General features: G+C 38.7%; 1 protein-coding gene across 3 annotated transcripts in view; it reads right to left on the bottom strand.

The window, feature by feature from the left end:
* The window catches only part of FAM91A1 (family with sequence similarity 91 member A1), a 454,979-nt gene that overhangs the window by 308,971 nt on the left and 126,093 nt on the right, over positions 1-19,915 (bottom strand). For 2 of the 3 annotated variants that reach the window (XM_053715335.1, XM_053715336.1), the window contains one exon: positions 17,414-17,471. The exons of the other annotated variant lie outside the window; for it this stretch is intronic. In XM_053715335.1, coding sequence (XP_053571310.1) covers positions 17,414-17,471 — 58 coding nt within the window. The remainder of the gene's footprint in view (positions 1-17,413; positions 17,472-19,915) is intronic. 3 annotated transcript variants of the gene reach the window in all.

Raw genomic sequence — 19,915 nt, 5'->3', positions numbered from 1 at the left:
TTCTGGCCTGAAAAAGGGTCTTACCTTTAAAGAGAATAGCTAAAAGTTTATGTTTTGATGACACATCAGCAGACCAAGATTTGAGCCACAATGCTTTACGTGCTAAAATAGCAAATCCTGCACTTTTTGCCACTAATTTAGCAATTTGAAAAGCGGCATCAGTAATAAAAGAATTAGCTAGCTTGAGAGCCTTAATTTTATCTAAGATGTCATCTAATGGAGTCTCAACCTTAAGAGACTCTTCTAGAGCCTCAAACCAAAAAGCTGCTGCAGTAGTTACTGGAACAATGCAAGCCGTAGGTTGTAAAAGAAACCCTTGATTAACAAATAATTTCTTTAGTAGACCCTCTAATTTCTTATCCATAGGGTCATTGAAAGCACAACTATCCTCAATGGGTATAGTAGTACGCTTAGCTAGGGTAGATATAGCTCCCTCTACCTTAGGAACCATTTGCCATGAGTCCGGAATGGTATCTGATATGGGAAACATTTTCTTAAAATTAGGAGGGGGAGAAAACGGTATACCTGGTCTATCCCATTCCTTTCTAATAATTTCCGAAATTCTCTTAGGAACTGGAAAAACATCAGTGTAAGTAGGTACTTCCAAATATTTATCCATTTTACACAATTTCTATGGAGGAATCACAATAGGGTCACAATCATCCAGAGTCGCTAAAACCTCCCTAAGTAACAGGCGGAGGTGTTCAAGCTTAAATTTAAATGACATAGCATCCGAATCTATCTGAGGTAAAACATTCCCTGAATCAGAAATTTCACCCTCAGACAGTAATTCCCTGACCCCCAACTCAGAGCACTGTGAGGGAACATCGGAAATAGTTAATAACGCATCAGAGGATTCAGTATTTACATTAATACCTGACCTACTGCGTTTACCCTGCAACACTGGTAATTTAGACAATACCTCTGTAAGGGTAGTTGACATAACTGCAGCCATCTCCTGCAGAGTAAAGGAATTAGACGCACTAGAAGTACTAGGCGTCGCTTGTGTGGGTGTTAAAGGTTGTGACACTTGGGGAGAATTGGATGGCATATCCTTATTCTCTTCAGACTGAGAATCATCCTTAGACCCACTTACTTTATTTAAAATATGCTTTTTACATTGTAAAGCCCTTTCAGTACAAAAGTTACACAATGTAAGAGGGGGTTGCACAATAGCTTCTATTGTATTTTAAAGCACTGAAACTGTAGTGTGAACCTGCACCATTGCTATATTGTATCTGCCTAGAAGGCTTTTAAACAAGATTGTGCCTTTGTGACTGGATTTTATAGGGGACGCGCTTACATTATTGATCTCCCAAACAGGAACGAGCATTTGTGAATGTGAGATCAATAATGTAGGAGAAAGGACTTTGATATGCAATGCTGTGACAGTGTTTGGAGTACATGATGGGGTATTAACGTTTAAAGGGACATTAAACACTAAATACATTATTTAAGCATAGTGTTGAGGTTTTTCCCTGCCTCCCTTAGACATGGGTGCCGCAATTTTGAAATATTAATAATTCATCCAAAGAAAATGAATGGCTTCCATAGGAAGCAGATCAGAGAGGGTATGTGATGGATTCACCTAAAAACCATGTGGTTTCAAGGATAAAGTTAGGTGCTAACCTCTACTGCTAAACCAATTTCTTCCCAGTTGGAAGATTTTCCTGTTAAGATTAATTGTTAATAAAGTATATATCTTTTTGTGAACAATAATAACCGTAGTCCATAGAATACGTTTGTTAAAGGGACCCCAAATTTTCTTTCATGATTCAAATAGAGCATACAATAGTAGTACAAATATTGATATCTCGTCAAACTTAATGTGACAGGTACCACGCCCCTTTATATGCAAACCACGCCCCTTTATAGGCAAATCCCCGCTCCTTTATAGGCAAATCCCTGCCCCTTTATAGGCAGATTCACGCCCCTTTATAGGCAGATCCACGCCCCTTTATAGGCAGATCCCCGCCCCTTTATAGGCAGATCCCCGCCCCTTTATAGGCAGATCCCCGCCCCTTTATAGGCAGATCCCCGCCCCTTTATAGGCAGATCCCCGCCCCTTTATAGGCAGATCCCCGCCCACTCTCCTCCCAATATTTCCACCCTACCCGCCCACTATTTTCCATATTTTACGCCCCTTTTATGGCTTCTTCTAAGAGCATTTTAACATTTATTTTAATGTTAAAATAATTCCCTTTTATGGCTTCTTCTAAGAGCATTTTAACATTTATTTTAATGTTAAAATAATTCCCTTTTATGGCTTCTTTTAAGAGCATTTTAACATTTATTATAATGTTAAAATAACAATATCATTTTATTTTAAAATACTGTTGTGTTAATGTTTTATGTATCATTTAACTGATATTTGTCCTAATAAGGCTATTAAGAAAAAAAAAGATACAAAATATCTTCTCTGCGTAATGCCCTCTTTCAATGCATTTACATTTAAAACAAAACAAAAAAAACCAAAACAGAACACATTTTAAGTCAATGTATTCCTAATAAGGCTATTAAGAAAAAAAAGATACAAAATATCTTCTCTGCGTAATGTCCGAGGGCATTACGCAGAGAAGATATAAAATAGATATCTTCTCTGCGTAATGGGGCTCGATCATTAGACAGAGAAGATATTTTGTATCTTTCTTAATTAACCAAAAGTTGTTAAGCTATACAGTCTTTTTGAATCTAAAAAGTGTTCAACATGCAGTTTGTCTGATACATGCTGGAGAAAATATGAGCTAATTCACATATCTCTTACACAGACAGAAGTATTCTCCCTGCAAAAACTGCTGTCTGTAGATAATGTGTGCTAATCCACACAGCTCTTGCACAGAAGCATTCCCCCACCCCTGCACAACCCCTCCCAACTAAAAAAAACCTACCACATAGACACACCTCTTTTTATTATAATTTCTTGTATCAAATTTATACTGATTCTACATGCACTTAATATTAAAAGCAAATAAATTTTATTTCTTCATTTCACATTCTTTGTGAAATGCTATGATCAACACATGTCTAAAATTAGATAGGGTTGTTAAACACTGTCAAATGTTTATTTCAACATTCCTCCATGCTTTAAAATGACCACAGGTCACACAGGTCAGTGCAGGTGACAAAAAGATAATGTTTACATCTTTTTTTTTAAGAATAGCCTCTGTTTACTCATGAAAAGGTTATGACCAACACATGACCAACACATGTCTAAAATTAGATAGTAGGCTAAACTACATGAAAAAATGTCTGATTTTGGGAGATCACCGGATAAAAACCATGAAGTTGTATTAAGAGATATTTATTATAATCCATTAAAGTGAATGTCAATTTACATTGGTTTTATGCCTCATTATTATTCCAAATGTGTCTATGAGATAAACCGTAACTTTTTTTTTCAAAAAAATAAATGCCTATGTATATATTTATCTCACCAATTTGCTGCCGTTTACAAGCCCAACTCCTCCCAGCCCCTACTTCCTACTTCTCCTCAGTGTAACGTATAGAGCGTTCTCTATACATAGTCTCCAAGCGCGCTCCTGTGGACTTCATCAACAGCGCATGCGTTGAAAGGCGATAATATTGACTAGCTACACAGTATTCAATGAATACATTCATTGAATATTATCGTGGCATAGAGCGCAACGGCATATTTTTTAGCTCCTTAGACTTTCATTAGAGAAATCGCCTTGTAATGAATTAAAATCTGTTTTTATATAGCGCATGCGCAACCTGTGAACGCGCGTCTAAACTGAGTACAGGATTTCAGCTTTACCGCATGCGCATTCGGAGCAAGTGACATATAAAAAAAGGGGTTTGTCCCCCTGTGGTAGAAGCAATGATTGGGCTAAAGCAATTATCATAATCTGTCACTCAAACAGGAAAGATGGCGGGCGGATGAGCATTACTGAAAACGAGCAGCTAAAAAGGTAAATTTAAGCAAAAACAAAGTAATTCTTTGAAAATGATGAATTAAAGTTCATCTATTTTTCAGTGACGATTACTGTGGCATTCCCGTGAGAGGCTGACTTTACATTCACTTTAAAAACCGGGTCTTTTGGAGGGATACATAATCTGTATCGTGTGGCTAATCAATATGATATTAGCAAAGCAACAACTCAAGCGTTTTTAAATTCTCAAGATACTTATTCACTCCATAAGCCTGTTAGACGTGTTTTTGAAAGAAACAAAATATATACAGCGTCTATAGATATTCAATGGCAGGCTGACTTGGTATCAATGATTGAATTTGCTAAATATAATGATGGTATCAAGTATATTCTCACCGTTATAGACTGTTTTTCTAAATATGCGTGGGTTGTCTGTTTGTCTAATAAAACAGGCTCATCCGTTGCAAAGGGATTTCAAGAAATTTTTCAAGGTCGTCGTGTATCTTTAAAGATTCAGACTGATAAGGGTACAGAGTTCTTAAACGTGGCTGTCCAAAAAGTATTTAAAAAATATAAAATTCAACATTTTGTAGCAAACAATGTTGTTAAAGCAGCCATTTGTGAACGCTTTAATCGTACATTAAAAACTAAAATGTGGCGGTATTTTACATACCACAATACCTACAGATATATAGATGTGTTAAATGCTCTTATATTTAGCTACAACAATACATACCACAGGACTATACGTTGTTCACCTGTAAACGTGACACAGGAAAATTCACTGCTCATTTGGAAAAATATTTATGGTGTTTCTTCAAAATCTAAAAACATTAGGCCTGCTTTAAAAGTTGGTGACCATGTCAGGATTTCAAAGTTTAAAGGTTTTTTCACCAAAGGATACGAACAAAATTTTACTGACGAGATATTTGTAATAGATGGTGTGAATACACGTGGTTCTAAACCTCTTTATAAACTGAAAGATTTAGCAGGTGAAATTATTGAAGGTAGTTTCTACACTGAAGAAAATCAAAAAATATCACATGATGACAATCGTGTGTACAGAATTGAAAAGGTTCTAAAACAGAAACATATTAGAAGAAAACTATACTGCTATGTGAAGTGGAGAGGTTACCCAAATAAATTCAACAGTTGGATACCCAAAAGTCAGTTAACTACATTATAGTATAATGGAGCAGTCCTCTTTTTATTTAACTCTACTAAGTAACGCCTCCTATCATATGTTCCCTAACAATGACATTTCTAGTTTTACAACAAAGCTAGCTAAACCTGCTGCATTAAAAGGCGAATGGGAGGTTGGCATAAGAGAGGTTATGTACCCCCACACTTTTGATCTTCTTGAAGAGCCCGATTCCAAAATAACTATAACAACGCAGAACAAACCAATCACTTATGTGCATTTGAAGCCTGGTTATTATAAAGATATGAATGAGATAGTTAGAGCTATTAATGATAAATTATCCACGCTTCAAAATTTAAGTATTGACGTGAAGCTTAAGTACGATGAATTATCACGGACAGTTCGAGTAGTAGGTAGTAGTGGCAGTATCATTACGGTTTCAGAAAAGTTAACTCATATCTTAGGACTTAATAATTACGGATTAAGAAATGACGTTAACACACAGGCTGTCAAGAATGAGAATGGAAAGATATATTGTGATATAAAAACAGAATTTATGCTTACCTGATAAATTACTTTCTCCAACGGTGTGTCCGGTCCACGGCGTCATCCTTACTTGTGGGATATTCTCTTCCCCAACAGGAAATGGCAAAGAGTCCCAGCAAAGCTGGTCACATGATCCCTCCTAGGCTCCGCCCACCCCAGTCATTAGACCGACGGACAGGAGGAAATATATATAGGAGAAAACATATGATACCGTGGTGACTGTAGTTAGAGAAAATAATTCATCAGACCTGATTAAAAAACCAGGGCGGGCCGTGGACCGGACACACCGTTGGAGAAAGTAATTTATCAGGTAAGCACAAATTCTGTTTTCTCCAACATTGGTGTGTCCGGTCCACGGCGTCATCCTTATTTGTGGGAACCAATACCAAAGCTTTAGGACACGGATGAAGGGAGGGAGCAAATCAGGTCACCTAAATGGAAGGCACCACGGCTTGCAAAACCTTTCTCCCAAAAATAGCCTCCGAACAAGCAAAAGTATCAAATTTGTTAAATTTGGCAAAAGTGTGCAGAGAAGACCAAGTCGCTGCCTTACATATCTGGTCAACAGAAGCCTCTTTCTTGAAGGCCCATGTGGAAGCCACAGCCCTAGTGGAGTGAGCTGTGATTCTTTCAGGAGGCTGCCGTCCGGCAGTCTCATAAGCCAATCGGATGATGCTTTTAAGCCAAAAGGAAAGAGAGGTAGAAGTCGCTTTTTGACCTCTCCTTTTACCAGAATAAATAACAAACAAGGAAGATGTTTGTCTGAAATCTTTAGTAGCCTCTAAATAGAACTTTAGAGCACGGACAACGTCCAAATTGTGTAACAAACGTTCCTTCTTTGAAACTGGATTCGGACACAAAGAAGGTACAACTATCTCCTGGTTAATATTTTTGTTAGAAACAACTTTAGGAAGAAAACCAGGCTTAGTACGCAAAACCACCTTATCTGCATGGAACACCAGATAAGGAGGAGAACACTGCAGAGCAGATAACTCTGAAACTCTTCTAGCAGAAGAAATTGCAACCAAAAACAAAACTTTCCAAGATAGTAACTTAATATCTATGGAATGTAAAGGTTCAAACGGAACCCCTTGAAGAACTGAAAGAACTAGATTTAGACTCCAGGGAGGAGTCAAAGGTCTGTAAACAGGCTTGATCCTAACCAGAGCCTGAACAAATGCTTGAACATCTGGCACAGCTGCCAGTCTTTTGTGTAGTAAGACAGATAAAGCAGAGATCTGTCCCTTTAGAGAACTTGCAGATAATCCTTTCTCCAAACCTTCTTGAAGAAAGGAGAGAATCTTAGTAATTTTTATCTTATTCCATGGGAATCCTTTGGATTCACACCAACAGATATATTTTTTCCATATTTTATGGTAAATTTTTCTAGTTACAGGTTTTCTGGCCTGAACCAGAGTATCTATCACCGAATCTGAAAACCCACGCTTTGATAGAATCAAGCGTTCAATCTCCAAGCCGTCAGTTGGAGGGAGACCAGATTTGGGTGTTCGAATGGACCTTGAACAAAAAGGTCCTGTCTCAAAGGTAGCTTCCATGGTGGAGCCGATGACATATTCACCAGGTCTGCATACCAAGTCCTGCGTGGCCATGCAGGAGCTATCAAGATCACCAAGGCCCTCTCCTGATTGATCCTGGCTACCAGCCTGGGAATGAGAGGAAACGGTGGGAATACGTAAGCTAGGTTGAAAGTCCAAGGAGCTACTAGTGCATCTACTAGAGTCGCCTTGGGATCCCTGGATCTGGACCCGTAGCAAGGAACCTTGAAGTTCTGACGAGACGCCATCAGATCCATGTCTGGAATGCCCCATAATTGAGTTAATTAGTTCCCACTCCCCCGGATGAAATGTCTGACGACTCAGAAAATCCGCTTCCCAATTTTCCACTCCTGGGATGTGGATAGCAGACAAGTGGCAGGAGTGATCCTCCGCCCATTGAATTATTTGGTCACTTCTTTCATCGCCAGGGAACTCTTTGTTCCCCCTTGATGATTGATATAAGCAACAGTCGTCATGTTGTCTGATTGGAACCTTATGAATTTGGCCTTTGCTAGTTGAGGCCAAGCTATGAGAGCATTGAATATCGCTCTCAGTTCCAGAATGTTTATCGGGAGAAGAGACTCTTCCCGAGACCATAGACCCTGAGCTTTCAGGGATTCCCAGACCGCACCCCAGCCCACTAGACTGGCGTCGGTCGTGACAATGACCCACTCCGGCCTGCGGAAGCTCATTCCCTGGGACAGATGGTCCAGGGTCAGCCACCAACGGAGTGAATCTCTGGTCTTTTGATCTACTTGAATCATTGGAGACAAGTCTGTATAATCCCCATTCCACTGTTTGAGCATGCACAGTTGTAATGGTCTTAGATGAATTCGTGCAAAAGGAACTATGTCCATTGTTGCAACCATCAATCCTATTACTTCCATGCACAGCGCTATGGAAGGACGAGGAACAGAATGAAGCACTTGACAAGAGCTTAGAAGTTTTGATTTTCTGATCTCTGTCAGAAAAATCCTCATTTCTAAGGAATCTATTATTGTTCCCAAGAAGGGAACTCTTGTTGACGGGGACAGAGAACTCTTTTCTTTGTTCACCTTCCATCCGTGAGATGTGAGAAAGGCTAGAACGATGTCCGTATGAGCCTTTGCCTTTGACGGGGACGACGCTTGTATTAGAATGTCGTCCAAGTAAGGTACTACTGCAATGCCCCTTGGTCTTAGAACCGCTAGAAGGGACCCTAGCACCTTTGTGAAAATCCTTGGAGCAGTGGCTAATCCGAATGGAAGAGCCACAAACTGGTAATGTTTGTCCAGAAAAGCGAACCTTAGGAACTGATGATGTTCCTTGTGGATAGGGATATGTAGGTACGTATCCTTTAGATCCACGGTAGTCATAAATTGACTTTCCTGGATGGTGGGTAGAATCGTTCGAATAGTTTCCATTTTGAACGATGGTACCCTGAGAAATTTGTTTAGGATCTTCAAATCCAAAATTGGTCTGAACGTTCCATCTTTTTTGGGAACTACGAACAGATTGGAATAAAATCCCATTCCTTGTTCCTTTATTGGAACTGGGTGTATCACTCCCATCTTTAACAGGTCTTCTACACAATGTAAGAATGCCTGTCTCTTTATTTGGTTTGAGGATAAGTGAGACTTGTGGAACCTTCCCCTTGGGGGTAGTTCCTTGAATTCCAGGAGATAACCTTGAGAAACTATTTCTAGCGCCCAAGGATCCTGAACATCTCTCCCAAGCCTGAGCAAAGAGAGAGAGTCTGCCCCCCACCAGATCCGGTCCCGGATCGGGGGCTACTCCTTCATGCTGTCTTGTTAGCAGTGGAAGGCTTCTTGGCCTGCTTACCCTTGTTCCAGCCTTGCATTGGTTTCCAGGCTGGTTTGGGTTGTGAGGCATTACCCTCTTGCTTAGAGGATGCAGAATTAGAGGCTGGTCCATTTCTGCGAAAGGGACAAAAATTAGGCTTATTTTTAGCCTTAAAAGACCTATCCTGTGGAAGGGCGTGGCCCTTTCCCCCAGTGATGTCTGAAATAATCTCTTTCAAATCAGGTCCAAATAAAGTTTTACCTTTGAAAGGAATGTTAAGTAATTTTGTCTTGGATGACACATCCGCTGACCAAGACTTTAGCCAAAGCGCTCTGCGCGCCACAATAGCAAACCCTGAATTTTTCGCCGCTAATTTTGCTAATTGCAAAGCGGCATCTAATATAAAAGAGTTAGCCAATTTAAGTGCGTGAACTCTGTCCATAACCTCCTCATATGGAGTTTCTCTACTGAGCGACTTTTCTAGTTCCTTGAACCAGAACCATGCTGCCGTAGTGACAGGAACAATGCATGAAATTGGTTGTAGAAGGTAGCCTTGCTGTACAAAAATCTTTTTAAGCAAACCTTCCAATTTTTTATCCATAGGATCTTTGAAAGCACAACTATCTTCGATAGGAATAGTAGTGCGTTTGTTTAGAGTAGAAACTGCCCCCTCGACCTTAGGGACTGTCTGCCATAAGTCCTTTCTGGGGTCGACCATAGGAAATAATTTCTTAAATATAGGAGGAGGAACAAAAGGTATGCCGGGCTTTTCCCACTCTTTATTTACTATGTCCGCCACCCGCTTGGGTATAGGAAAAGCGTCGGGGGGCACCGGAACCTCTAGGAACCTGTCCATCTTGCATAATTTCTCTGGAATGACCAAATTGTCACAATCATCCAGAGTAGATAACACCTCCTCAAGCAGTGCGTGGAGATGTTCTAATTTAAATTTAAATGTCACAACATCAGGTTCAGCTTGATGAGAAATTTTTCCTGAATCTGAAATTTCTCCCTCAGACAAAACCTCCCTCATGGCCCCTTCAGATTGGTGTGAGGGTATGACAGAACAATTATCATCAGCGTCCTCTTGCTCTTCAGTGTTTAAAACAGAGCAATCGCGCTTTCTCTGATAAGTAGGCATTTTGGATAAAAGATTTGCTATGGAGTTATCCATTACAGCCGTTAATTGTTGCATGGTAATAAGTATTGGCGCACTAGATGTACTAGGGGCCTCCTGCATGGGCAAAACTGGTGTAGACACAGTAGGAGATGATGTAGTATCATGTTTACTCCCCTCATTTGAGGAATCATCTTGGGCAATATCATTATTTGTGGCAGTACTGTCCTTACTTTGTTTGGACGCTATGGCACAATTATCACATAAATTTAAATGGGGAGACACATTGGCTTTCATACATATAGAACATAGCTTATTTGAAGGTACAGACATGTTAAACAGGCTTAAACTTGTCAACAATGCACAAAAAACGTTTTAAAATAAAACCGTTACTGTCACTTTAAATTTCAAACAGAAAACACTTTATTACTGAATATGTGAAAAAGTATGAAGGAATTGTTCAAAAATTACCAAATTTTCACCACAGTGTCTTAAAGCCTTAAAAGTATTGCACACCAAATTTCAGAGCTTTAACCCTTAAAATAACGGAACCGGAGCCGTTTTTCAATTTAACCCCTATACAATCCCAGATACAGTCTTTGCTAAGACCCAACCAAGCCCTGAGGGGAATACGATACCAATTGACGCCTTCTAAAAGCTTTTTCAGAGATTCTTAGATCCTCACACATGCATCTGCATGCCCTGCTCTCAAAAAACAACTGCACATTAATGGCGCGAAAATGAGGCTCAGTCTATGACTAGAAAGGCCCCCTGACTGAAAAAGGTGTCCAATACAGTGCCTGCCGTTTTATAAACGTTCCCCAAGATTATAAATGTCAATTGTTAGCCTAAATTTGAATAATATGCACAAATAAAGCAATCGATTTAGCCCATAAAAATGTCTACCAGTTTTTTAGCCCATAATAAGCCCTTTATTCTGTTTGTTTTTGACTAAGAAAATGGCTTACCGGTCCCCATGAGGGGAAATGACAGCCTTCCAGCATTACACAGTCTTGTTAGAAATATGGCTAGTCATACCTTAAGCAGAAAAGTCTGCTAACTGTTTCCCCCAACTGAAGTTACTTCATCTCAACAGTCCTATGTGGAAACAGCAATCGATTTTAGTTACTGTCTGCTAAAATCATCTTCCTCTTACAAACAGAAATCTTCATCCTTTTCTGTTTCAGAGTAAATAGTACATACCAGCACTATTTTAAAATAACAAACACTTGATAGAAGAATAAAAACTACATTTAAACACCAAAAAACTCTTAACCATCTCCGTGGAGATGTTGCCTGTGCAACGGCAAAGAGAATGACTGGGGTGGGCGGAGCCTAGGAGGGATCATGTGACCAGCTTTGCTGGGACTCTTTGCCATTTCCTGTTGGGGAAGAGAATATCCCACAAGTAAGGATGACGCCGTGGACCGGACACACCAATGTTGGAGAAAGCAGGATTCTACACACTTTTTATCTACACCGACATCATAGAACATCAGCGTGTAGGTGACAGCTTTGTACCATTGCTGCTCGCTGTCGATATTACGGGTGGAAATAACGAAATTATTACGCATCGTTATATCGATCCAGACTATGTGCCTGTCAGTAAACATCATTTTGACCGTGTTACAATTGAGATAAAGAACGACCAGGATAAAAACGTGGCATTTAAGTACGGAAAGGTGATCATTAAGCTACACTTTAGGCCACGTAAAAAAGAGTTGTTCTAAAAAAGATAAAATGGTTGCAATGAAAGTTTATGGTGACCCCAACATATACAGCAATTATTACAGAACACAAGCAGGAAATGGCCTACCTGGATTTCATTGTAGTTCATACATGTATGGCCGTGGAATAGGTGGTGTGTTTAGGAACTTATTCAGGATGGCAGTACCTTTGTTTTGGCGTGGGTTTGAAATTGTAAAACGACATATGAAAACAGCAGCACAGGGTATAGCAAAGGATGTGGTGAGCCGTGTGTCCTCAGCTGTTATGAATAAAATGAATAATGGTCCACAAGAGGGAACTGGCATTGTGTATATTGCCAACAAGAGAAAAACAAAAAGAAAGCATGATATTGCTTTTCCACCAATGTTAACACAACACATAATTAAAAACCGTGCACGCAAAAGCAGAAAGAGACAGAGGCCACCAAGGTGTTCACCAGGTGACATCTTCTAATAATCACACAGTTGTCATTAAAAAAAAAAAAAAAAAAAAAAGCTATGGCGTTTATTCATAATGGATCCTTAGAATGTGCCAAGTCAGAATTGGATATTTTTCAAATACAACCTACACAGACAAGTATAGAAAAATCACTCTATGTGGAAATACCTGCTAAATCTTTCAGTTTATAAAGAGGTTTAGAACCACGTGTATTCACACCATCTATTACAAATATCTCGTCAGTAAAATTTTGTTCGTATCCTTTGGTGAAAAAACCTTTAAACTTTGAAATCCTGACATGGTCACCAACTTTTAAAGCAGGCTTAATGTTTTTAGATTTTGAAGAAACACCATAAATATTTTTCCAAATGAGCAGTGAATTTTCCTGTGTCACGTTTACAGGTGAACAACGTATAGTCCTGTGGTATGTATTGTTGTAGCTAAATATAAGAGCATTTAACACATCTATATATCTGTAGGTATTGTGGTATGTAAAATACCGCCACATTTTAGTTTTAAATGTACGATTAAAGCGTTCACAAATGGCTGCTTTAACAACATTGTTTGCTACAAAATGTTGAATTTTATATTTTTTAAATACTTTTTGGACAGCCACGTTTAAGAACTCTGTACCCTTATCAGTCTGAATCTTTAAAGATACACGACGACCTTGAAAAATTTCTTGAAATCCCTTTGCAACGGATGAGCCTGTTTTATTAGACAAACAGACAACCCACGCATATTTAGAAAAACAGTCTATAACGGTGAGAATATACTTGATACCATCATTATATTTAGCAAATTCAATCATTGATACCAAGTCAGCCTGCCATTGAATATCTATAGACGCTGTATATATTTTGTTTCTTTCAAAAACACGTCTAACAGGCTTATGGAGTGAATAAGTATCTTGAGAATTTAAAAACGCTTGAGTTGTTGCTTTGCTAATATCATATTGATTAGCCACACGATACAGATTATGTATCCCTCCAAAAGAACCGTTTTTTAATGGATTATAATAAATATCTCTTAATACAACTTCATGGTTTTTATCCGGTGATCTCCCAAAATCAGACATTTTCTCATGTAGTTTAGCAAACTGTTAAAGCTGTAAATATTGACATGTGTTATCAATAGCCATTCACCAGGAAAGAAAGCATGTCTAATCTGAAACAGAGGCTATTTAGTCTTACAAAAAAAGATGTAAACATTATCTTTTTGTCATCTGCACTGAACTGTACCCTGTGGTCATTTTGACACAAGGATGAATGTTGAAATAAACATTTGACAGTGTTTAACAAACCCTATCTAATTTTAGACACGTGTTGGTCATAACCTTTTCATGAGTAAACAGAGGCTATTCTTAAAAAAAAAGATGTAAACATTATCTTTTTGTCACCTGCACTGACCTGTGTGACCTGTGGTCATTTTAAAGCATGGAGGAATGTTGAAATAAACATTTGACAGTGTTTAACAACCCTATCTAATTTTAGACATGTGTTGATCATAGCATTTCACAAAGAATGTGAAAAGAAGAAATAAAATTTATTTGCTTTTAATATTAAGTGCATGTAGAATCAGTATAAATTTGATACAAGAAATTATACTAAAAAGAGGTGTGTCTATGTGGTAGGTTTTTTTTAGTTGGGAGGGGTTGTGCAGGGGTGGGGGAATGCTTCTGTGCAAGAGCTGTGTGGATTAGCACACATTATCTACAGACAGCAGTTTTTGCAGGGAGAATACTTCTGTCTGTGTAAGAGATATGTGAATTAGCTCATATTTTCTCCAGCATGTATCAGACAAACTGCATGTTGAACACTTTTTAGATTCAAAAAGACTGTATAGCTTAACAACTTTTAGTTAATTAAGAAAGATACAAAATATCTTCTCTGTCTAATGATCGAGCCCCATTACGCAGAGAAGATATCTATTTTATATCTTCTCTGCGTAATGCCCTCGGACATTACGCAGAGAAGATATTTTGTATCTTTTTTTTCTTAATAGCCTTATTAGGAATACATTGAATTAAAATGTGTTCTGTTTTGTTTTTTTTTGTTTTGTTTTAAATGTAAATGCATTGAAAGAGGGCATTACGCAGAGAAGATATTTTGTATCTTTTTTTTTCTTAATAGCCTTATTAGGACAAATATCAGTTAAATGATACATAAAACATTAACACAACACTATTTAAAATAAAATTATATTGTTATTTTAACATTAAAATAAATGTTAAAATGCTCTTAAAAGAAGCCATAAAAGGGAATTATTTTAACATTAAAATAAATGTTAAAATGCTCTTAGAAGAAGCCATAAAAGGGGCGTAAAATATGGAAAATAGTGGGCGGGTAGGGTGGAAATATTGGGAGGAGAGTGGGCGTGAATCTGCCTATAAAGGGGCGTGGATCTGCCTATAAAGGGGCGTGAATCTGCCTATAAAGGGGCGTGAATCTGCCTATAAAGGGGCGTGAATCTGCCTATAAAGGGGCGTGAATCTGCCTATAAAGGGGCGTGAATCTGCCTATAAAGGGGCGTGAATCTGCCTATAAAGGGGCGTGAATCTGCCTATAAAGGGGCGTGAATCTGCCTATAAAGGGGCGTGAATCTGCCTATAAAGGGGCGTGAATCTGCCTATAAAGGGGCGTGAATCTGCCTATAAAGGGGCGTGAATCTGCCTATAAAGGGGCGTGAATCTGCCTATAAAGGGGCGTGAATCTGCCTATAAAGGGGCGTGAATCTGCCTATAAAGGGGCGTGAATCTGCCTATAAAGGGGCGTGAATCTGCCTATAAAGGGGCGTGAATCTGCCTATAAAGGGGCGTGAATCTGCCTATAAAGGGGCGTGAATCTGCCTATAAAGGGGCGTGAATCTGCCTATAAAGGGGCGTGAATCTGCCTATAAAGGGGCGTGAATCTGCCTATAAAGGGGCGTGAATCTGCCTATAAAGGGGCGTGAATCTGCCTATAAAGGGGCGTGAATCTGCCTATAAAGGGGCGTGAATCTGCCTATAAAGGGGCGTGAATCTGCCTATAAAGGGGCGTGAATCTGCCTATAAAGGGGCGTGAATCTGCCTATAAAGGGGCGTGAATCTGCCTATAAAGGGGCGTGAATCTGCCTATAAAGGGGCGTGAATCTGCCTATAAAGGGGCGTGAATCTGCCTATAAAGGGGCGTGAATCTGCCTATAAAGGGGCGTGAATCTGCCTATAAAGGGGCGTGAATCTGCCTATAAAGGGGCGTGAATCTGCCTATAAAGGGGCGTGAATCTGCCTATAAAGGGGCGTGAATCTGCCTATAAAGGGGCGTGAATCTGCCTATAAAGGGGCGTGAATCTGCCTATAAAGGGGCGTGAATCTGCCTATAAAGGGGCGTGAATCTGCCTATAAAGGGGCGTGAATCTGCCTATAAAGGGGCGTGAATCTGCCTATAAAGGGGCGTGAATCTGCCTATAAAGGGGCGTGAATCTGCCTATAAAGGGGCGTGAATCTGCCTATAAAGGGGCGTGAATCTGCCTATAAAGGGGCGTGAATCTGCCTATAAAGGAGCGGGGATTTGCCTATAAAGGAGCGGGGATTTGCCTATAAAGGAGCGGGGATTTGCCTATAAAGGGGCGTGGTTTGCACATAAAGGGGCGTGGTACCTGTCACATTAAGTTTGACGAGATATCAATATTTGTACTACTATTGTATGCTCTATTTGAATCATGAAAGAAAATTTGGGGTCCCTTTAACAAACGTATTCTATGGACTACGGTTATTATTGTTCACAAAAAGATATATACTTTATTAACAATTAATCTTAACAGGAAAATCTTCCAACTGGGAAGAAATTGGTTTAGCAGTAGAGGTTAGCACCTAACTTTATCCTTGAAACCACATGGTTTTTAGGTGAATCCATCACATACCCTCTCTGATCTGCTTCCTATGGAAGCCATTCATTTTCTTTGGATGAATTATTAATATTTCAAAATTGCGGCACCCATGTCTAAGGGAGGCAGGGAAAAACCTCAACACTATGCTTAAATAATGTATTTAGTGTTTAATGTCCCTTTAAACGTTAATACCCCATCATGTACTCCAAACACTGTCACAGCATTGCATATCAAAGTCCTTTCTCCTACATTATTGATCTCACATTCACAAATGCTCGTTCCTGTTTGGGAGATCAATAATGTAAGCGCGTCCCCTATAAAATCCAGTCACAAAGGCACAATCTTGTTTAAAAGCCTTCTAGGCAGATACAATATAGCAATGGTGCAGGTTCACACTACAGTTTCAGTGCTTTAAAATACAATATAATAAGATATTTTTAGTAATTTCCATAGAAGCCAGACGTCGCCGTCGTCTTCAAATCATGACAAAACAGAAATGGTGCTTTAACAAACATTAAAGATAAATGTTGAAGAAGAAAAAAAAAAATACTTGTAACAGTTTAAAAGTGACAATATAGTGATTACAAATAGTGCCCAGTATGGCCATTGTGCCGTACAACTTGCTTTCAAATGGTTTAGCAGTGATGCATAAGGAACGGTGGAACTCACAATTGCCAAATCCCGAATTATCATTAAATACATTTATGTTAAATTATGCAATTAATTTGTGCCTTAAATAGGATTTTTTAATATAATTTTACAAAAAGTATTACACTGACCCCCCCTCCCCCACTGCTACATTTTCTGTGGAGAACACTAAAATATATTGTATTCATTAAGTTATGAAGCACAGTTCATATACATAGAGTGTATTTTTCTCTACGAATATCTGTAGATACTTTAGTGTTCATTACACTGTATGTTTCTATTTTTAGTTATATTTGCTAGAAAATTTATTCTCACCACTGTTTTCCATTGTTCTCTCTGTTCTAAAGAGCATCGCTCAGATGAGATGATCTAAAATGATCCTCCAGCACTGTGAGATGCTCATATTTCTAGAAAAGCAGATTTTGCTATAGTTCTCTAAGGGGTGTTCCCAGCACTTCTGTATGTGATGGAGAGACAAGCCCAGTGTAGTATAACGCTGCATGATGTGAAAGTTTTTTACATTTACACTCCGTGCTTTGTATTTTATATTCCTTTAGACAATAAATGATGAAAATTATGTTTATTTTCTTGTATGTGACTCACATACATCTATATCTACACGGTGCTGAGTATACGTTCATGGTTCAGAGTTAAGGACAAGTGCTTTTTTAATTTAAAAAAAAAAATGGTTGATACTCACAATCAGCAGCAGTAAAGTTTGGCAGGGAATCATAACTTTTTTCACTGTTCATAATATCCTAAAAAAAAGGGGGGAAAATGTATATTTGAGACTGTACTACTTGATTACAAAAATGATACAAAGTGGCACAATGTTTTGGAGAAAGTTTAAATGTAAATCTTTACTCTGTAAGTGGAGAGTTTTTTTTTTTATTTGTCTATTATTAAGAGTTTAATTCTGGTACATTTAACAAAGCAATCATCAAAATAAATTTGATAAATTGGTAACATAACATCTGAACCAAAGGGGTACAGGTACTTATCAACTGCTAAGCCGTCAGACTATCTTGGTATAAGTAATAATATGAAATTAACAAGTCATCAAAATATCTTCTTGATAGAGATTATCAGCTGCTCTTGTATGGAGTCATTTCCATATATTAAAGAGAGGATATAGTGGGGTGTGAGTGAAAAGAACAGGAGATGGGGGACACATGTTCCAATGGTTGATAGTGATAAGTAGAATGTAAGTCACCCGTTAGGCCAGGTCTCCTGCCACTGCAAGGCAGGGCTATGGTCTTCTCCGTTCGCCCTTGGTCTCAGGTCCTACCTTGGCCTCAGTCCCACATATCCACCAGCATTACTGATTTATCCATTTCCCTCTTATCACTTATATTAATGTCAAATTCCAATGTAAACTCACTCTGATAGGGGATGGGAAACATTGGAAATCTCGGAGAGGACATCCTAGCAGAAGATGCTAACACTATGTCCCATGTTTGAAATATGTTACTATAGCGGATGTGTGCTAGTGATTCAAGGTCTATTTATACTGGGCAGCCAGCAAAAGAGCAGCTGCCCTTGAAGCCCTTACAATATGCGAGTCAATTGTCACCCATACTTTAGTGCTCTAGCCTCCATGCCAGTCAATCACCCTATGTATTGCCAATGCTTGGTAGTAGGCCTGTAGCTGAGGGACCCGCAGTGTACGGTACACATTGGTTTTCTGGTTGAGTCTAGGTTTCAATGTCTTCCCTATATGTACTCATTAATGTGCGCTTGTATCTTGGATAGATATTAGACAAGAAGATTGGTACTGCCTGCATCAAATATAAAAGCCTAGGGAGTATAGTCATCTTGACCACTTAGATGCACCCCCATCACAAGAACAGTTTGAGTGACCATGTATTCAGCTCACGTTGTAAGTTGTTATTGTACATGATTTCATATTTCAAATAGGTTGCCTATTGTCTATATAGGCAAAAAGTGTGATAGTTACAGTGATATTAAGCATCTCTGATTTCCAGTTGATTACCGAACAACCTAAACTCCTCCTTTACCGCTGGTAATAATCAAATCAAATGTGGGCTGCCAGCACTTCCAATGCAAAGACAAAGAGTATAGGTGAAAGGACACATCCGAGTCGGAAAGTACACCATTTACCTTAATTTTAGCCAAGGGTTGGGAATACAAACAAAATATTTTATCATCTTAGGTCCTAAGTCGATACGCAGCAGGGTGAGGTGTAAAAAAACCCAATCCAGATGATCAAATGCTTTCTCCATGGACAGAAGAGCCATAGTTATATTGGAACTTTTAACATGTTCATCAATTGCAGCACTTGTATTGTCTTGAGCTTCTCTGTTGTGAATGAACCCAGTTTGATCAATGTGTACTATTTGTGGGAGTTGATGTGACTAGCCAGAATTTTTATGTAAGTATTACGGAAATATATTGGTTGGTACAATGGGATCTCACCCGGTTTAGATAGTACCTTAATAAAAGTGTCGAGCATCTGCTCTAAAAATTGGGTATATCCATCAATTATATTAAAAACCAGTAACAGATGTGGCGCTAACTGCTGTTGGAATGTCTTGTAGTATTTCTTAGAGATCCTGTCAGAGCCGAGTCTTTTTCAGTTTGGTAAGCCCTCTAATGCAGTCAGCACCTCCTGTATAAAACCAGTTCCTCAAGAAATTCCTTTTTTCCAGGGATTTTGGGAAGTCTAGGATGTTCTATATATTGGGCCATAGTTGTAGTGCCTTGTAGGTGCTGTGTCTTTGGTAGGCCGTACAAATCACTGTAAAATTCCTTTAATACATTTTGCTATTTGTGTGTGTGGTTTAATCTGGTGTAAATTATTTGTAAATGTGATTTTGGTTGGTATTCTTTTTAAGGGCATTGGATAAACGTGTGACCTCTCCGTACACCCACCTAAAAAGGTACAAGGACTAATTTTTGGGCCTCTTGTTATAAATAATAATTTAATGCTTCTCGTGTCTTATTTAGTTGTATAATCAGATACATCATATACATTTGTTGTGTTTATTTTCTATACACTTTAGGCTGTTTATAAGATCCGAATATGTTTTATCAATTTTTTTCTAAGGATTGTTTTAAATTTGATGAGTTCTCCTATGATCAACACTTTGTGCGCTTCCAAGAGATTTTATTTTATTTTTTTGCAATAGATATAGGGTATCAATAAGTTATATTAAATTACATGTTATATTACTTCAGCAAA

The sequence above is a fragment of the Bombina bombina genome, chromosome 5 (genome assembly GCF_027579735.1).
Source record: "Bombina bombina isolate aBomBom1 chromosome 5, aBomBom1.pri, whole genome shotgun sequence".
Taxonomy (NCBI): domain Eukaryota; kingdom Metazoa; phylum Chordata; class Amphibia; order Anura; family Bombinatoridae; genus Bombina; species Bombina bombina.
This window is presented reverse-complemented; position numbering and strand designations above follow the sequence as displayed.